The following is a 20,409-nucleotide window of genomic DNA, read 5'->3' as shown; positions in this document are numbered from 1 at the left end:
TCAACGAGTGGGCAGTGACAGATGCAGAATGCTCGTTACATGCACAGAAGCCAGGTTTGTACTTTGCAAGGCTTGGCTGATTTAATTTCTCATTTCTCAAATTTTTTAAAGTATGTTCATAATAAAAGAAACCATCACGTGGAACTGGATAGCTGGAGCCAGTGGAAATGAGATATGGAGACCTTCAGTTCTGTGTTCCTGGCTCCAATCCAGCCCAAATCTTGGTGCCTGAAAATCATTAACACCATATAGTGACTATTCAGTGCCCTCTGTGAAATTAACTTGGTGGCCTCAGTACAGTTCCTAGAGGATAAGCATTTGCAACAGAAGATCACCACAACTGCCATTTAAAGGCACCTTTCTGGGCATCCTAAGCAAACAGGCAAAGGATTAAATGGTCATGGAAACTGAAGCTACCTATGCACTGCCACACCCATTCCTGTACCATGCATAGCATGGGTGGCTATTGCTTTACTTGGCTAGAGCCTTTGCTAACAGAGCCCCACCAGTCTCCTGACTTTGTAGTACTGGTGGAACCTTACTAAAAATACAAACCACATTAGAACAGAAATGCCAAGATATTTTCCAGATAATGGTTGACCAAAATAGTTTGAGTGGGATAGGTCCTCATGCTGGAAACCCTGTCAGCCTCAGCACACCCTGTCAGCCTCAGCACACCCCTGAGGAAAAGGATCTCTTCCAAATCACTAACATCTTGTTCTTTTTGAGACTGATCCTGACAGGTGCTGAGCACCAGCAACTTACACTGAATTCACTGTTTGGGATCAGGCCACATATGAATTGCTTCAACAGAAAACCATAAAGAGATTTGTGGGATTTTTTAATATCTCAGGGATATGGTATTCTTTATACCCATTCCTCCAGTCTTTAGGGGAAAACCCCAGCTTTATCTTCTGAGTCACCTGGTTAATCACCTTGTAAAGAATCCAGCAGCAATAGCCATACTGAAGAACTCCCATGGAATGGGTTGGGAAGGAACCAGGCAATAGAAGACAGGATAGGCATATTCTGGAGCGTGAGCTCAGAGGTGGGGCTGTGTGTAGCATGTTCCGCTCTGTACAGACTACCATGTTATATGTTTTAAGTTAACCAGCAAAAAAAAATGTCCAGAGGCCTTGAGACAGTATGGAAATATTATGAATGTTGCCCTATTCCTAAAGCTCAACAGTTAATAGAACATCACTTGTGGCTTTCTGACAGGATATGAGTTAGAACCCCAAGCATGTGACAGGCTGTTTATTGGTTCTTTCACACTAGGAATTGTACAGTGCTATGACTGTTCACAGAGTATTTATTATTATGGCAGATGGACAACCCAGCTAAAGCATAAACTAAAAAGAGAGAGAGAGAGCACACAAGAGAGAAAGAACACAAAACTGTGGATATTCCCTCCTCACCACTCCAGATCAGACTCCTCCACTCTCTCTATTAGGGCCGCAACTTGGCCACCCCTCACAAACTGCAACTTGTACAAGCAGCAGCCTGCTTACCGACCAGCAGAGGGAAGTACCAACACATCACTGCTGCATCATTTACTATTTATCAGTTTCCAGCCTCAATGTAAAGTCTCATTTCTGATCTTCAGAGTCCTTACTGCGTGCTAGATAGCTTGGTTCTGGATGGATAAGCAATCAGTATTATCTATTACTCCTAGGGGGAATTCTGCACCACTGTGCAATGCAGAATTTTACAGAAATTAATGTTGTGCCTACAGAATTTCCTTTTTCCTCCCCACAGAAATGGGCTGCAGAAATATTGGCCACCACTAGTGGCCACTGGACCCGGCCCAGCTCAGCTCTCACACAGAAGACAATGCTGGGGGGAGGGAACAGGAAGGAGGCAGCGGTGTGCAGGAAACTCTGTGCAAGCTTGGGACCAAGCATCAGGCTATTTCTCCCTCTGGATCCCTGGGCTCTGGAAGGAGCAGGCGGGGGGGAGAGTATCTGGGCTGGGAGGAGCCATGGCTGTGCGAGTGAGTGTCTGGCCCCTCGGTTGGGCTCTGAGTGGGAGAGCGAACAGAGAAACAGGAACTGGGCTGTTGTAGGGGTTTAACTCTCTACTCCTGGGGGAATTTTTGTATGTGTCTGTATTGTTACACACATATTTGCTGAAAAGTATTTTGAAATAAATTACCAAAATAATTGAAACTGTCAGTATTATATAGCGTTATAACAAATTAACTTTGCAAAATTTTGAAGAATTTAAAAATATTGTGTGCAGAATTTTTAATTTTTTGGCACAGAATCCCCCAGGAGTAATCTATTGGAACCATGACCAAAGGTATGCTGGGGCCTTCGCGTTATTGGATAGACAGGAATACTTAGACACGAAGCATTCTGAACTATAAAACCCCTTAGCAAAAAAAGATATCAAACTAAGCCCAAACCCAACCCTGTTCAATGCAGCCCCACTTTGTGATAAGACCCCTCCAACAGAACATCTCCCTCAATACCCAATCCAAAATAGGAAGGCTGGGTGGAGGAAGAGGAAAAAAAGAAACTGAGAACTTCAAGAAAGGGAGGAGAAGTTACAAGGATGATGAAGAATTTAAAAGGAAAAACAAACAACACACATCTATAAGCAGGGAGAGATGGTGGGGATCTTGCCCTTCTAGGCGTGCTCAGTGCGATCAGAAATTGCTGACAGTAATTTTGTGATGGGGTCTTAGAAGATGTAGATTAGACAGATATTTTCAAAAAAAAGTAGAGCTTCAGGAAATAGTTAAACAACAAAACTATAGGCAGCAAGAGATCATTAAACCTGACCAAAGAACTGTGTCCGAACATAGTGGAAACACTTGGGATACTATAGTGGTGGGTGCCAATAAAAAGAAGATCGGTTCGATAGACAGGCTCACATCAGGAGTGCTTCAAAAGTATCTCAGTGCGTTAGCTTCTATTTAAAGAAAAAAGGCTGCACTTTATACTGTGATTTCCTCGTTCAGTATGGAGCAAATCTTCTAGAGAAGTATTTCCTCAAGGACAACGCTTCCCACTGATGTCCACAGGAGCTTTAACTGAGAAATTGCTATTGGAATTTGTCGTGTGTGTGAAGAGAATTTTCCTGCTGTAAAAAAGGATATTAAAGTTTCTAGGTAGGAGATAGACCCCTCTGATCAACTGGTCCCTTGATTTAATAGGGAAGATGATGCTTGGAAGTCACTTAAAAAAAAAAAGGAATAAGGAAATACTAGATGTTGCCAGTTACTCCCCTCAAGAGAGGGAAATCAAGGCCACACATGCTGTGGAAAGAAGATCGGAGTAAGATTCCTAATGGAGCCTCATGGGAAGGTCCCCCTGTGGAATGATCATTTACCTCTATGCCTTTGTGCTGCATTGTTCCGTATCCTCCTTTTCCCACAGAACGCAAACTCTTTGGGGCATGGAACTTGTCACCTCTTTGGCATAGCTCTGAGTACACTTACAGCATCAGACATATAATATATTGAATACAGTGGTCTCTTGTCATGTCTCATATAGAGTGATCTTGTTCTTCTAGTATCTGGGCCAAAGAGACATCGAGCACTGTAAATTCCATTCTAGGACCCAGTGAGGATGTCTTCTCACACACTCTCTCTCTCACTTCTCTACCCTCCTTTGTATGTAATGGTACTGTTTCTTGGAGCTGAAAAAACAACCTCAACAAATCAGTAAAGAGAAGCTCTAATCCAAGCATCTGCAGGGCATAGTAAAAGTTACAGTAGTTGGCCTACATCGGCCTTAAAATCTGCTGACAAGACATCAAACCCTTCAAGCTAGCCTGTACCTTTGTGAGACAAAACCACAAGCCACAAATTCTAACCTCCCAGGCTTTGATCCAACAGCAGGTGAGAACGGATGTGACCAAACTCAGTTGTGAGGAGGGGAATAGGTATTTTTATTTTTTTGAGTTGATGGATCCATGCAATAAAAATAAACAACATTAGCACCTTTTATCCTTCAGAAGCCCAAACCATTGTATAAACTTTATGTTTATAAACACGATAGTTTTGAGATTAAAATAGTGGACTGGCACTCAAGAGATCTGGGGTTCAGTTCCTAGTTCTGCCACAGACTTCCTATCTGACAGGTCATTTAATCACTGTCTCTTTACCGTCTGTAAAATAGGGATAATATTACTTCCTTTCTCTCATCCTGGTCTGTCCTCTTCATTTAGACTGTAAGCTCTTGACAAAACGGACTATATGTTTGTACAACAGCTAACAGGGGGTTGTGAGTTCAATCCTTGAGGTGGCTATTTAGGGATCTGGGGTAAAAACTGAGGATTGGTCCTGCTTTGAGCAGTGGGTTGGACTAGATGACCTCCTGATATTCTATGATTCAACACAATGGGGCCCTGATATCTGCTGGGACCTCTAGGTGCTGGTGTAATACAATATAATAAATAATAATAATGATGGAATCATTACACAGCTTTGCCCCATGGAAATGCAGCAGCCATTCTGCACCAGCAATGCTGCTTATCACAGATCTTTTTTATGGAGACTTGAGGAATAATGCATCTGTTTGAAACAATAGAGGAATTTAAAATTTAAGAAGCTTAGTTGTTATCCCAGTTGGAATTTGGCCAGAACACCCTGTACTCTTTTGTCAGATCCTTTAACACCAGTGGTCATGGTCTCAGATTTAGGAAAAACATTCAAAGAATAGTATCTCTGACAACACTGTGCCTCCTAACAAGGTCCCATGGCAATTGCTTAGAGCCGACTCAGATTCTTACTGTGCACTGGGATCTGTTCTTTTCTTCAAGAGGTCTTAAAGACAGTGACAGCCCCAGAGCCAACACAAACAGGTGACTAAAATATTAATCCATTTATAAAAACTTGTACCTATAAGAAAAATCAGTCACATAGAGCAAGATAATAAGTGGGGTTATTCATCATCACTGGAGCTATTAATCTCTGTACTGGAATCTATCTAACAGGCATGGTTTTGAAATAGCGGGACTAAAACCCTTTCCCACTCAAATGCAGCAGGACTTCCTTCACAGCTCCCACCCGCAGAAGGCCCTGCACCTCCTGAGCAAGCAGATGCTCCCTGAAGAGGGACAGGGAGTGGGGGAGAGAAATAAACTGGAGGGTATATCCCACTGCTACTGTGCTGAGGGCCTACCAATCCAATGTTATAGAAGCCAAAGCAGGGAGAAAGGGGGACAGACGGTTGGAAAACAGGGGAGCAGGATCCAGGACACAGGCTGGAAGGTCGCCCTCGAGTGCACCCTCAAAATACCTGCTTACCACCCGGTTGGTTACGGGTGGAGCTTGAGTTAGCAGAGGGTGCTGGCTGATGGCCTTGCTGCCGCTTATAGTCCTGGCCCTTTTTGCAGAAGAGCTCCAACTGAGGTTGGCTCCCAAAGCTGTGGGGGCAGTTGCAGTTTAAACCGCTTCCTCGCCAGCCCCAGCATGTAAAGGCCCAGGGAGCGCAAGGTAGCCCTAGAGTCTTTCAGGCCAGGTAATTTACTGTCCATTTGCTCAGAAAACAGTGCCAGGCCTTCGAATGGGAGGTCCTGGATGGATTGTTGAACCTCCATCGACAGGCCCAACAACTGTAACAAGGAATCCTGCCTCATCAAAATGACTAAAGCCATGGTCTGGGCCACAAAGTCTGCTGCATCTGAGGCCACTTGGAGGGCTAACCTGGCCACAGGTCTGCCCTCCCCGAGGATAGCCAGCAATTCCTTCCTGGGTTCCTCTGGCAGCACATCCATGAATTTGGCCATGGACTGCCAAATATTAAAATCATAATGGCCAAATAAGGCCTGATGGTTGGCCACTCTCACCTGAAGGCTGGCCATAGAATAAATTTTTCTACCAAAGAGATCTAGCCTCTTTGCCTCCTGATTCTTAGGTGTTGATCCCAATTGGCCCTGTATATTGTTCTCACTGACTGCCGACACAACCAGTGTGCTTGGGGCAGGGTGGGTAGCGGGGGCACAGTATTTTGTTTCTGCCTGCTTGGAGGGGCGGGCAGGGAGGAGGGTGTCTGCCACAGGGCCTTAGTAATTTTCAACACTTCCTCATGCACTGGCAATGCTACCTTGGAGGGGGCTGCTGCACTCAGCTTCCAGCCCCAGGTTTGAAGTGACCCTCTCTCAAGAGCTCCTTGTGGGCCCTGGCATCATCCTGGGGAACCGAGTGAGAGGGCCCTGCTATTGCCTCATTGGGTGCAGATGATGAGGGGGCAGCTACAGGCAGATCTGCCAACTCCACTGCTTCTGCTGGCTGGCCCTGGGGAGCCTGCTGTGACTCCGCGCCTAAGTCAGGGAGCGGGCGGGAGACTGTCACTGATCATCTGTCAGATGCCCCCCAAGGCTGACCTATACCCCTTTGATGCGTAGGGAAGTCCCCAGGGGTTCCATAGTTTCCAGGGGGCCAGCCACCGCCCCTGGGGCCATGCTACCACTGGTGGCCCAGTGGGGAATCCAGATGCCCCTGATGAGTGGCCCTGGCCTGCGGGCAGGGTCTTCTCCTCGCTGTTCAAGCCTGAGGAGGGGGAGACTTGTCTGGGGGCCAGGATGGTACCAAGGCAGCCTGTCTAGCCCGATCCTGTCAGCTCTCCATTAAGAACCCTACGAGGGCAATGGCTCTCGGTGTCGGGATCCCGGTGACTGCCAGCAGCATTTGGCTGGTACCCCAACGATCGACACCTCAAGCTTAAAGAGCGGTGCTGCTCTGTAGATTGGGAGTGGGAACAGGAGTGAGAAGACCAACATGTAGGAGACCATCAATGCATGTAGGACCAACATGTAGGAGACCATGTAGGAGACCATCAATGCACTGGTGATCCGGCAACAGGTCTCCAGGGAGCAACATCCCAACTCTCCAGAATGGTGCCGTGAGCTGGGAAAACAGCTCGGTCGCTCCCGGCACCAGGGCTCTGGGGACTGGTGCCGGGCCAGACCGGAGGCAATCAATGCCTAGAGCCCGAGGAATGCTGCCTAGAGTCCAGGTACCAAAGCTGGGAACTCTGACAGGCAAGCCGATCCGTATCAGTGGTCAGCATGGGCGGCACTGGAAGGGACAGTGTGTCCTTAGCAGCCTGAAAGGCCTCCGGCCTGGATGGCACCGCCAGATGCTGAGTGCCTCTGCCACTCCTGGGGTAGCGGGCAGTCTTGGAGTGGGCTCAACCGTTCAGCGAGAGTTGGAGCCTGGCCACCATCCAGAGGGGAAGAGCTGCCCCATGCGGGTCTTTGCTCTCCTCCAGCTCTCTCCTTCCCTTTACAGGACGTAGGAGAACGTCCCCTCCCGGCCTTTCTTTGCTTTCTAGCCAGTACCGGGGATGGGGATTGGCACTGGTCTGAAGTCGGTGCCGATGGCCTGCTCCACACCGAGGCCGCAGTGCTAGGAGTAGAGTCCGATCTCGTCTGCTCCAAGGCTGGTGCAAGGGCCAATGCCATAAGGAGCTCTCGGAGACAAATGTCCCGCTCCTTTTTGGTCTGTGGTCTGAAGCTCTTGCAAATGCAACACTTGTTGCTAACGTGGATTTCCCCTAAACCAGGGTTCTCAAAGTCCCGGCCCGCAGACCATCTGCGGCCCAAGAACCTCCCCACTGCAGTCTGTGGCGGAGAGATGCATGCAGCCACGCTGCCGGCTCTGTCTGCTGCAGGCACCGCCCCATTGGCTGGGGGAAAGGAACAGAGATATCATCACTAGTTGCCGGGCGGAGTCAGCCATGGAGGCAGCATCACTTTTTTCCCACAATGAATATAAACAAGTCAAAATACTGAACACAGCTCTCTGATGCTCACCTTGCTGCAAGCCTGAAGGTTTCAACTGCTCAGTCACTGAGGCCAAACATCAACAAACTGACAGACCTGAAGCATTGCCAGGTCTCTGGCAAACACTAAAAACTCTCTGGCAGGCAAAGAATTGTACTAAATTGTACGACAATTTTATTATTTCTAAGAAATTCAAAATAAAAAATACAATATAAACATTTTCTTTTCTGAACACCATCTTCAGGGACATCATTGGCCTGCTAGGAGAATTTGAGGACTGGCACTGGCCCTAAGGTAAACTGAGTTTGAATCCCCTGCCCTAAACACTTCAGACAACTTCTATGGAGATTATTGGGCATGGGTTCGTTACAACAGTCACAAGGTTTGAAGCCCGGGGACCGAGGCATTCCTTGTCCCTAGGCTAAGTCCTGTTTGGGACTGACAAACTATTACTAACTCTAACACTAAGGGAACTATAAAACTACCAACGTTTTTAACAACTATACATAAAAAGTTCGCAACTAGGCACAGTTGAGAGAAGTAAGCTTGCCGAGGCAAGGAGACGTTCCAGCACCATCTCTGGAGGTAAGAAGGAACTGAGGGAGGGGGAAGCCAGCGGGGCTCCTTATACTGCAGCATATGTGCACCACTCCAGAGAGCGCCAGAGCCGGTCCCCTACGGATACCACAGAGGGAAAAACTTCCAGCACCGGTGCATGTGGCGAGCACACACCCCTACATTGGAATGGACATCAGCAAGCACTCGAAGAAGAACTTTGGTCTATGGGATCCTATTATTAATTCTTTAGATCAGAGCCAGTGGCCGTAGGTCTCCGTCTGACAGTGAGCTGGTAGTGGTGTTTGTCAGTCCCTCTGTACTGTGACCCACCTGTTCAGACACCTGCAAGTGGAGAGGCACTGCTCCCTGCCACTAAAAATCTACATAAGAACTAAATCAACAGTAAAACCAAGACAAAAAAAGCATGACAGACTCCTCCCATTCTGGATTTCCTGCCTCCCTGTTGATCAAGTCAGCACCTTGAAAAAACAAGGGTTTGGTCCCATGTTGATAGGGTCCATTTCATCCCCTTTCCAGTCATTTCCTCTTCCCACAGATGCTCCTGGTCCTCTACAACCATATTTCAGTCACTTAAAATCTTTCTGATCTCCCCTAGGTGCTCTTAGTCTGTCCAATCTCCATTTTGCAGCCATTCTTGGCTTTTCACCCCATCTGGGACTGCAGCTGTCTGAAACTGAAATCAATTCTCCAAGGTCAGATATCCTATGTTCTCATGACCTGCCATGTACCTGAAAGCATGGCCTGAATCGGAAGCCAAAAGACAGTAATCCATAAGCAAAACATACAGATATTGCTAAAATATCTTGCTTCCTTTACTCAAATAATTGTACACCGGCACTCTAGTAACACTCAGGTATTAGACCTCTTTCAATTGTTACATTTTTAGGCTGATCCTGGGAGATGACAGGCCTGAGCTTTAGGAGGCAATCAGTACCTAAGAGGCCAATTGTTGGGTGCTCAGCATTAAGTCTGGTTACATAAAAGAAAAACAGAAGGGAAACATATGCAGCAGAAATCAGAGTTGCCTGCAGTGTGAATCATTATTAAGCCAAATTTTAGCAAATCCCAAATTGGAAAAAAAAGAGTATCAACAAAATAAGATTTAAAACGAAGGAACTTTCCAACAAATCAGGATTTTTGGTTGTTGTTAACTAGCAACAGCCACTAATTGGGTAGCAGTTGCCGCTTCCCCTATACAAGCTGTTTGAGAAGACACACACTGTAGGATGCAGAGACCAGATGGTTTTAAGAAGAAATTAAATACACACACCCCACAAAGCTAATCTCTTTTCGAATCACTAAGAAAAGTTATGCAAGGGAAAAAACCCCACACAATTGTTTGTACTAGATAAAAACATTTTGTTCAGCCTTGAAATATCTACTGCAATTAAATGCTCTAAAAAGAGAGCATCAACTCTGCCAGTCGTGCATGCAAAAGAGACAAAACATGACAAAAACAAAATACGCGAGGACCATACCTTTCTCATATTGCCTTATGTATGTCTGCTCCCAGCAGAGTCTTGCAGTGCATTCATGCTTCCTTCAAAATGAATACAATCCCGATTCCCTTTATAACAACAAGTCTCTTACAAAACACAGATGATTCACACAAATTCTGACTTAGAGCTCTGAAAAATCCTGCAGCATGGCTTAAAATGTCCATAGAAGAACTGCATTAAAAACCTCTCCGAAAAGGCAACTGAATTAAAACAGTTCAGGCTCTGCTACTGATTCTGATGCTGCAACAGATGGGGACCAGGCTGGGTGTGTTCTTGATTCCCATCACAGCACAACAAGAGGATGGCAGAAATACTAGGGAACCCAGGATAATACAGGCAACAGTTTTATCTACTGCTGCCGGGCGGATGCCAAAAATGCTTCAGACACATTAGAAGATTCAATTACAAGAATGCAGCAACCTGTCTTATTAACTCTAAAAGGGTTAAGGATGAGTGAATTACACAAATGGGTAAGGAAGTACTGAACAGCCTAGATATCCAAATGTCATGGGGACACTTAATAAGTTTGGGGGTTCAGGAAATTTTTAATATGTAATTAAAACAACATGCTGGAGACCAGGATCCTGTTTTTGGTAACAGGAAGATTCAAGGAGTACAGTGGCACTTTATGGTGCCACCGGACGCATTGTTTTTGTGCCTATAGACTAACATGGTTACCCTTCTGATAGGAAGATTCAAATAATTTAGGTTGCACTACATTCTAATGTTTCAGGGGAGGCAGAGTAGTCTAGTGGATAAAGTACAAGACTGGCAGTCATGGGACACGAGTTCAATTGCCAGCTCTGTCACTGGTCCACTCTGTGGTGACAGGAAAATCCCATAACCTCTCTGTGCCTTTGTTTCCTCAACTGTAACATGAGGATAGTGACGTTTACTCAATTTTTGCAAGTTGCTTTGAAATCCCTGGATGAAGAGTACTATATAAATGAAGATAAATAGATATGTCAGGTTGAATATGCAGAGAATGTAATTAAAACAAAATATATATATATATACACACACACACACACATATACATATACACACACACACGCTGGCAAAATAATGTAAACTCTGAAAGTGGGAGCCGGAAAAAAATAGGAGTTTCTGAATAAGAAGTCCATTGAAAAAAAATTCTTTAGGATAATTTAAATATTCAGCTTTGCTCAGTGTCACCTACAATCCCAGAATGGACCCTTATACTAGCAAAAGAGGCACACCAAGAAACTCCAACATCAAGGGAAGGAAATTAAGTTTTCTGACCTTTAGGATTAAAAGACAAACAAAACTCAAATTTGGGGACTGGACTGCCACAGAGCTGGTTGGGCTCCTCCTGCCGGTGGCTCATCACACTAGCATAAGGGGATCCAGACACTGACTTCTCTGGGTCTCACCAGGCTGCTGCACTGTTTCCTCCCTTCGCCTCTGGCACATTTCCTGGGCACCGACTCTGAATCTGTTACCCCTTCATGAAAATGGAGCCCCACAGCTTATTTGCTATAGGCCCCAGGACCAGTGCTAACTCTCAAGATACCCCAGTAGCTTAAGCACACCCTCTCCCAGAACTCTACTCACAGGTGTGAGCCTTCTGGTTACCTCTGCAAGGGGCCAGTGGTATGAGTATGACATAACACACTGACCCTTTGCACAGAAGTCTCTTTACTTGTTCTTTACTTAAGCACAAGAAATACAGAGAATGTACAGATCATATAGAAAACAACACACATCCTGAATGCAATACCCCTCACTCTAGCTCAGTGGTTCTCAACCAGGGATACACATACCCCTGGGGGTACGCAGAGGTTTTTCAGGGGTACATAAATTCATCTAGATATTTGCCTAGTTTTACAACAGGCTACATATGAAGCACCAGCAAAATCAGGACAAACTAAAATTTCACACAATTACTTGTTTATACTGCTCAAAGTTACACACTGAAATGTAAGTACAATATTTATAATATTCCAATTAATTTATTTTATAATTGTATTGTAAAAATGAGAAAGTAAGACATTTTTCAGTAGTAGTGTGCTGTGACACTTTTGTATTTTTATGTCTGATGTTGTAAGCAGGTAGTTTTTAAGTGAGGTGAAACTTGGGGTATGCAAGACAAATCAAACTCCTGAAAAGGGGTACAGTAGTCTGGAAAGGCTGGGAACCACTGTTCTAGCTCACCCTTCCCTGAGGTGTTCTTGGGGAACCCTCTATGCTCAGGTAGGCAGGGTTCGTCCAACTCATCAGAATCCTGCAGCAGTTTCCACCATATTGAGCTGATGCAAATGGCCAAAGACCCCGAATAGATCATTGGGGCTGTCTAGCATCCTTTTATTGCAGTGCGTCACTTGTACACTTTCAGCACTTTTTTGTGCTGAAACACAGGAGTTTCTCCCCCAGCTCATTTACACCGACTTTGGCCAATCCATTCCCTTCCTCCTGCTCAAAATTTCCTGTCTCTCTCTGTGGGTCTTCCCCATGTGAGTCCTTTTATAACCTTTTTCTTTGGTCACCCGTCTCTTTGTCCTGCTTCGATAACTCACTACAGCTCTCCGCTTCCCTTCAGAGAGGAGGAGACGGTATCCTCTCCCAGCTCAAGCAAACCTATTGTCCTAAAGTGCTTTATCCTGAACAGGTGGTCACTGAGTTCTCACAATGCACCATTGTCCCTGGTCTGGCAGAGATGTTACAGCACCTTGCCAGTCCATGGCAAACACACACAGACAGAGTATTATTCATGACAACAGCAATTTTCATAGCAACACTTCATAATATCAACCAGAATTCAGAAGTTGTACAGACTGATCCCTCAAATCACACAGACATCTCAGAATGCAAAGCTTGTCACCAAAAGTTGGCTGGTCCATGATGTGAGTGAAATAAATGTAATGGTCTCAGTCCAGTTTCTACTGAGCAAATGTTCAGTGGCAAAAACACCAGCACAACTGGCACCTCTACTGCCAGTCTCAAAGAGGCCAAAGACCAAGGGTGAAATCCTGGCCCCACTGAAGTCAATGGCAAAACTCCTGAGCAGTTCTATGGGGCCAGGATTTCACCACAACTGAGCATGGAGACAGAACTTCCTTTTCACCATCAGCGTGGTCCCTTCAAGTCGGATTTGAGGCCCAGTAGCAAGTCTTTATTGCAGAAGGTTGTACCTAGAAGGTGTTTATGGCTACATGCAGAGCTGGAGCTGTTCAGCCACTCTTCTGCTTCAAAAATCAGGCACACATCTCAACAAAGATTTTCATTTTTAAAAGTCACCCCCTTTTTTAATGCTGGAAGAGCAGCACAAAGTGCCTTAGAGTTTTACTCACACACTGCATTCTGTTATTCCAAATCACTGACTGCTTCTCAAATTCTTAGCCTGACTTACCGGAGTAAGTGCACATTTTTTATTTTTAGTAAAAGCACATTAGTTTTATCTCAGACTAGACTGAATGCCACAAAAATATCTATCAAAGTCTAAACCTGCTGCTAACTAATCTTTCAAAAACGAAATCAATCCATGGGAATGACATCTGGAGCGAAGGCTTTTTGGAGTACACCAACTAATTAAATGGTCTCCGTTATATAGCATGTAACATCACCCAGGAGAGATAAAAGCACCCACATCGGTACTGAATGGTCTTTTTGGGGTATGAAGCAGGTGTCAGTTCACACAGTGCTACCAAACCTGCAGCTGCAAAGTTAGTCTTGGGTCTCCCACCCCAAAGAGGTCAGGTTGAAATGCTGTTACTATGTTTACTGCTCAGGCTGAGTGAGCTTCTTCACACTGATGCAGCTCTGTGAGGAGTATGAATGTCCCATTTTAGTGAACCTGACTGGGTCACCTTAATTGTACCCCTCGCCATCCTCCTGGTTAACGGGAATCCATCCACTATTCCCTTAGCTCCCTCCACAAACACACACACCAGTTCTGGACACACTACGTATTCCAACCACCGGTTATCTTTCCACCATCCACTGGTGTGAAACGCATCCCTACAGCTGTCACAACACAATAGGAGTCTAGGACAGATGCATGGAGTGGGTCATATCAAAACTTGGGCCTTGCATCGAGGGACGGAGTGGAGAGCTTGGTAATGCAATGGCTTGGCAGGTTTCCACCGATTTGCTTAAACTAGCCCTGGAAGGTTGATTATCTTCTCATATCTCCACCTCCAAAGCAACCACACCTTCCAGCTTGTACTTTTTGCCATGATTATTTGAAATTCTGCTACAATGATCACCTCTTGTACTACGAATTTAATATTGATCTGTAAGAGAGAAGGCTCACACTTATGGTTGCCAAGCCTCCAGGATTGCCCTGGAGTCTCCAGGAATTAAAGATTATGTCATGTGATGAAACCTCCAGGAATATGTCCAACCAAAATTGGCAATTCTAACTGTAGTTACCATGAAAAACACCAGCTTTGGTACAGTGCTCTAGATTACATCCAAGCAAAATAACTAAAATTAATGAAAAAATATTACCTCACCTACCTTGTTTCTCTCAATATCCTGGGACCAACACAGCTGCAACAACACTGCAAACAACTATGCAAGATATCAAATTGTGTCACATAAAATGAAAACTTCACAACATGAAGCCAGACTGAGCAGTGACATCTAATTTCTGAGTAAATGCAAGAAAGACAATACCATCCCCAGAGGACTCACCATTTATAATCCTTTGACCACTACATCCAATTCCAAATATGCGGAACAGTTCTGCAGAAGGATCTCAGAAAAACTGAGGAACCATCTCCTGTACCATATATACACTCCAGAAGAGACCACCTCAAACAAGAAATCATAAAATTCTCCCAACAACTGAAGAAAAGAAAATCAGGAAACTTACCTGGAGATCACACAGGAAACACAAAACAGCTATTAAAAACACCAACAACCTGATGAGAGCCATGCAACACAAAAGCAAAAAGTGGAACCCACTATAACAATCACCATAACCAACAGAACATCACCCTTAGGGGAAATCAAGACACCATGACCCACCACACGGACATTACACATCATGAACTTACCAAAGCTCCCCCTTACCAGAATGAAGTATCTGTGTTCTCCAGGGAACTGAATTTTCTTTCCCAACACAGAACTTGATACTATACTAACATGTGGAGAGTGAGAAGAATCCTTCTGATGACTCCTCCTCAAGGAATTCTTTCATAACCAAGACGACACCATCCACAAACTCCACCAAAAGTCATAAAAATAAATCATCTGACTGGACACCGCCCAGCAGACTAAACCACACGATGGATCATTATATCAATTGCTTTAGGAAAAAAAAATTTACTGTGAAATCCTTAACAAATATTACATCAACCACAGTCTGGCAACCCAGATATAGGGTACACCATTGTAGTCCTTAATCATGACCACCACATCAATGAGGCCCAACAGAAAAATTTCTGATACTCCCTACTACAAAGAACTCAAAAGCAACCCCACACCACAATTCACACAGAAGTTTAAAGATACTGTACCATTAAATCCTTCCCCACAACAACTCCAGGAAAAAAATGCTATAACCTCATGCTCCACAAACTCACCCCAGGGACCTTCGACATGTTTGCCAAGATACACTAACCCCAGTGATGCCAGGCAGACCCATCATATCTGGCCACAGAACTCTTACTGAAGGAATAGCAGGACTCACAGAAACCATCCTCAACCATTCACCACACAAAGAGCCAGCTTCCTCCCAGATACTACCAACTTCCTCCAGAAACTCTGCACATTAACAACCCTCCCAGAACACTATCCTTGCCACCACGGATATATCCTTGTCACCTCCCAATATACCAACATCCCTCACCATGACGGCATAGCTGTCTGCCTCAAATACCTACAAGATAACGTACAACACCTTAACACATTGCCAAACTCATGTATTTCATCATCTCCCTGATATACCAACCTCTTCATGGGCCACCTCAAGTAAGAATTACTGGAAAAATGCAGCATGAAACCAACTACATCCCTGGAGATAGAGCAATGATATTTTCAATCCATTGGACAGACAACCTAAGCTCCCTCAGAGATTTCCACCCCAACTTCAACGACCATCTGTCCATCAAATGCCCTCTTATTTAACACTCCCACATCAGCATCAACTTCCTGGATGCCATAATTAGCTTCAACAATGGAATCCAACCAACAACAACAGACAAGAAACCGATTGATCGATCACCATACTTACCTCCACAGATCCAGCAACCACCTCAGATGCACCAAAAAAAATCTGTTATTTACAGATACCACAGAATTTGCTCCAAAGAGAAAGTCCAGATATGCATACTTAAAAACGCCTTCACTAAATAAGGACATGCCCGCAGAGAAGTAGACTGCATCATGGAACGGGTCACCCAAAATATCCCAGGAGAGCCTGATTCAATACAGGGAAAAAACCCACTAACCCAATCCCATAGCTGTCACCTAGCACTGCACACTGTAATCCATAAATGCTATCAAACACTAAAGCCCATATTTGATGGGGATCGCATCCTGAAAGAAATTTTTCCCAAACCCCTCTTTCAGCCTTCAAACAACCTCCCAGCCCTGCCAAACTCATCATCAGAGACAAGCTCCACATAGACCAGGACACACCAACTCACAGTAACACCAAAAACTGCCATCACATCTCTCCCATCTTGAATTTAGCTCAGACGCTGTTTCCGCATCCCCTGTCCTGAAGAAAAGCTCTGTGGAAGCTCAGAAGCTTCCACCTTTCACCAACAGAAGTTGGTCCCATAAAAGATATTAGCTCACCTATCTTGTCTCTCTGAGATCAGTGACGTTAATGGAAGTTTTACTTGACTCAGTCATGCGGCATCAGGCCTAAGGGCTACCTCTTGCAAGGCACTAAGCAATTCCTGAAGAGCGCCAGGTGTCCTCATTCCCACTTGTGCTAAGTGTACAAATCAGGTTCTTTGCATGTGGAAAAGCAGGAAAAGGGTCTGTATTGTTCCTCAAAAATGGTAGCTCTTACTTGGGCTGTTTTAAAATGTGTGTGCAAAAATTGCATCCGATGAAGTGAGCTGTAGTTCACGAAAGCTCATGCTCAAATAAATTGGTTAGTCTCTAAGGTGCCACAAGTACTCCTTTTCTTTTTGCGAACACAGACTAACACGGCTGTTACTCTGAAACCTGTGCAAAAATGGGTTTGTTTTGTTAGTGGGTGACATAAATGAGCAGGTATTTAGAATCTGGAGGACTTTCCCCATCAGCCTATGACAACTATTTTAAAATAGGTCAAATTTTAGAGCTGTAACAGGGTGCACAGATTCTTTAGAGATCCAGTGTGGGAATCCTCACAGACTATCTCCCTTTTATAGCCACACCTGCAATACTAGGAGGAAAGGAAAAAACCTGCTAGGGTTAGTTGGTCACAGCTTCTTCTCTCCTGCTCTGATTAAGAGAAAAGAGAAGGCATCTGGGGTTGACCCATCGCTAGAGATAGTCAGGAAATGGAAATCCCTTCCTGAGAAAAAGAAGAAATTATTCACTTTATGCAACAACAATGGTTCTTCGAGATGTGTTCCTCTATGGGTGCTCCATTGTCGGTTTGTCTGCATCCCTGCACTGCTGATCGGAGAACTCTGGTAGCAATCAGTCCTGCACGCACATGTGTTGCTCCCCGCCGGCCACAAGTTCCTTCTCTACCACAGAGTCAACTACTAGAACTCCAAAGTAGAAGGGAGGAGAGTGGGTTGTGGAGCACCCACAGGAACACACATCTCGAAGAACCATCGTTCCTGCACAAGGTGAGTAACTTCTTCGAGTAGTGTCCCTATGGGTGCTCCACTGTAGGTGACTCCTGAGCAATGCCCACCATTGTAGTCTGGGACTTTGGAGTCAAGTCTGGTATGGATGATAGTACTGTGGCTCCAAATTTGGCGTCTGCAGCCGAATCCGTGCAGGATGGCATAATGTTCTGCAAAGGTGTGTGCAGATACCCAGGTAGCTGCTCTGCAGATTTATATGGGGATACTCTTGGAGAAGAAGATGGAGGAGGAGACCAACCTCGTAGAATGTGTGCATATTGAAGATGGTAACACAGGTTAATACAGCCAGAGACCCATTCAGAGAGGCTCTGAACAGAAATCACTGTACCTTTTGACCTATCTACAACAGAGTGGAAAAAAGTCTTCAAGATTTTCTGAAGGCTCTTGTCCTGACCAAATAGAAGGCCACAGTTCTCCTCACATCGAGTGTATGGAGGACAGTTTCCCTATTATTCTGATGAGGTTTGGGACACAAGGCTGGAAGAGGAATAAGCTGTTATGTGAAATATGGAAGTCACCTTGGGAGTGAACTTCAGATTTAGTCTAAGTGTGACCTTGTCAGAGAAAAACACAGTGAAAGTGGGATGCACCATCAGAGCCACTACTTCCCCAATCCTTCTTGCAGAGCTGATGGCGATGAGGAACACCGTCTTCATGAAAAGCTGAGTTAATCAACAAGTGGCCCTGGGTTCAAATGGTGGCCTAGTCAGAACTTTTAATACTAGGTTGAGATCCCATTGAGGCGAGGGAAGTTTAGGTTATGGAAACAGGTTTGCTATGCCTTTGAGAAACCTCTTCATATGGGAGAAGACTGAGTATACTTCTACCTGCTGATTGAAGGTTTAAATTGCTGCTAGATGAACTTTCAGTGAACTGATAGAGATTCCTGATTTCTGGAGAGTCAACAGATACTCTAAGATCACTAGTAGGGTGGATATATTAGGGATGACAAGTTTAGGCAGGCACCAGATTTGGAATCTCTTCCATTTTTGTAGATAGGTATGGCAAGTAGCTCCTTTCCTACTGTACCTCCTCACAGCAAGAAGTCTCTGTGTTGGAACCATGAAGGAGCCAGGCTTTGAGCCACAGAATCCACAGGTTGGGATGGAGAGTGCATCTCTTGTTCTGCAACAAGAGGTAAGGAGTGATTGGAAGAGTCATCGGTGGACATAGTGCCAGCTGTGACAGGTAAGGATACGTCATCTATCTGGGCCAGGTGAGAGCAACCAGTATGATGTTTGCTCTTTCTTTCAGCAATAGAGGGAATGGGGGAAAAGGCGTAAAGAAGGCCCTTGTCCCATGGAGTGTTTTCCAAACCCCGCTCTGAAGCAGTACTGTGGACATTTCTTGTTCTGGTAAGTAGCGAATAGGTCTATTATCGTGTCCCCCATTGTCGGAATATGTTGTGGAGTACCACCGAATCTATCTCCTCCCATTCCTGGTCGTGTGGGAATTTGTGGCAGAGACTGTCCGCCATTGTGTTGTGTATTCCTGTTAAGTAGGCCACTGATATTAAGATATTGTGGGAGATGCACCAGTGCCATAGTTTTAGTGTGTCTACAGACAGGTAATGAGACCTGGCACCTCCCTGATGGTTTATGTAATAAATGCAGGTCATATTGTCCGTCATGACCCTTGTGTGTGTGTCTTTGATCAGGAGGAGGAAGTGAGTGCACATGTTTTTGACCACTCTGCGTGGAAGCAGGTATGTCTTGGCTGGAGACCATTTGCCCTGTATTGTGCAACCATTGAGATGCACGCCCTATCCTATGAGGGATGCATTGGTGGTCAGGAATAGAGATGGATAAGACTGAATAAATGAGATTCTTTTACAGACATTTAGTGGATCCTTCCACCAGTCCAAGGATTGCTCAACCCTGGTGGGCATCGACAGTTTGCTTATGTTGTCTCTGTTTGGCCAGTAAACCAAACTAAACCATGTTTGGAGGTATCTCATGCGTAATCTGGCATGAGCAATAACCGATGTGCCCACAGCCATGTGCCCCAGAAACTGGAGGCAATGTTTGGCTAAAATTTGGGGGCTGAATTGTACTCTAGCAACAAGGAGAGATAGAGAAATCTGCAATGTGGAAAGAGTGCTTTCACCTGAACGAAGTCAAGGTTGGCTCCTATGAATTCTAGTCTCTGTACCGGTGTTAATGTTCATTTTTGTTCATTGATCTGTAGGCCCAGATTCTGAAAACAGGTCCAATGTGGTCTGAGTGACTCACTGGGCTTCTATGAAGAACCGTGCCCTGAGAAGGCAGTCATCCAGGTAAGGATAAATCATGATGCCTTGATAGTGTAAGTGTAAGCCGCCACTACCAAGAGGACCTTGGAGAATACTCTTGGGACTGATGAGTTGTCGATAGGGAGTACTCTGTATTGATAGTGGTCTTGGCCTAGCGTGAACCTGAGGTAACGTCTGTGGTTTAGTATGATAGAGATGTGAAAATAAGCATCTTGGAGGTCGAGGGCCAAGAACCAGTCTTCCTTTTTCTAACACTGGAATGATCGTAGATAACGTGACCACCTTGAACTTCTGAGCCTTGATAAACTTATTGAGCGCTCTGAAGTTCAGTATGGGTCTGCAACCTCCTTTTTAATTCAGTATCATGAATTAATGAAACTAGAAGTGTGGGCACTGGCTCTATGGCTCCTACGCTGAGGAGGTGGTTTATCTCTTGATGTAGCAGACTCTCGTGAGAAGTGTCACTGGAGAGGGATGGGGAAGGGTGTTTGGGAGGGAGGAGAAATGGATGGAGTATCCATCTTGGATGATCTCCAACACCCATTTCTTGGAGGTTATC

The 20,409-nt window shown here is 45.0% G+C and overlaps 1 protein-coding gene across 5 annotated transcripts in view; it reads right to left on the bottom strand.

Annotated features, from left to right (window-relative positions):
- The window catches only part of PRKAG2 (protein kinase AMP-activated non-catalytic subunit gamma 2), a 384,594-nt gene that overhangs the window by 283,089 nt on the left and 81,096 nt on the right, over nt 1–20,409 (bottom strand). Inside the window, exon 1 of one of the 5 annotated variants that reach the window (XM_037891129.2) lies at nt 9,795–10,135. The exons of the other annotated variants lie outside the window; for them this stretch is intronic. Coding sequence (XP_037747057.1) covers nt 9,795–9,803 — 9 coding nt within the window. The 5' untranslated portion in view covers nt 9,804–10,135. Of the gene's footprint in view, nt 1–9,794; nt 10,136–20,409 lie in introns of those variants that run through there. 5 annotated transcript variants of the gene reach the window in all.

The sequence above is a fragment of the Chelonia mydas genome, chromosome 2, assembly GCF_015237465.2.
Source record: "Chelonia mydas isolate rCheMyd1 chromosome 2, rCheMyd1.pri.v2, whole genome shotgun sequence".
NCBI lineage: Eukaryota > Metazoa > Chordata > Testudines > Cheloniidae > Chelonia > Chelonia mydas.
Note: the sequence above shows the minus strand (reverse complement) of the source record. Positions and strands in the feature narration are given on the sequence as shown.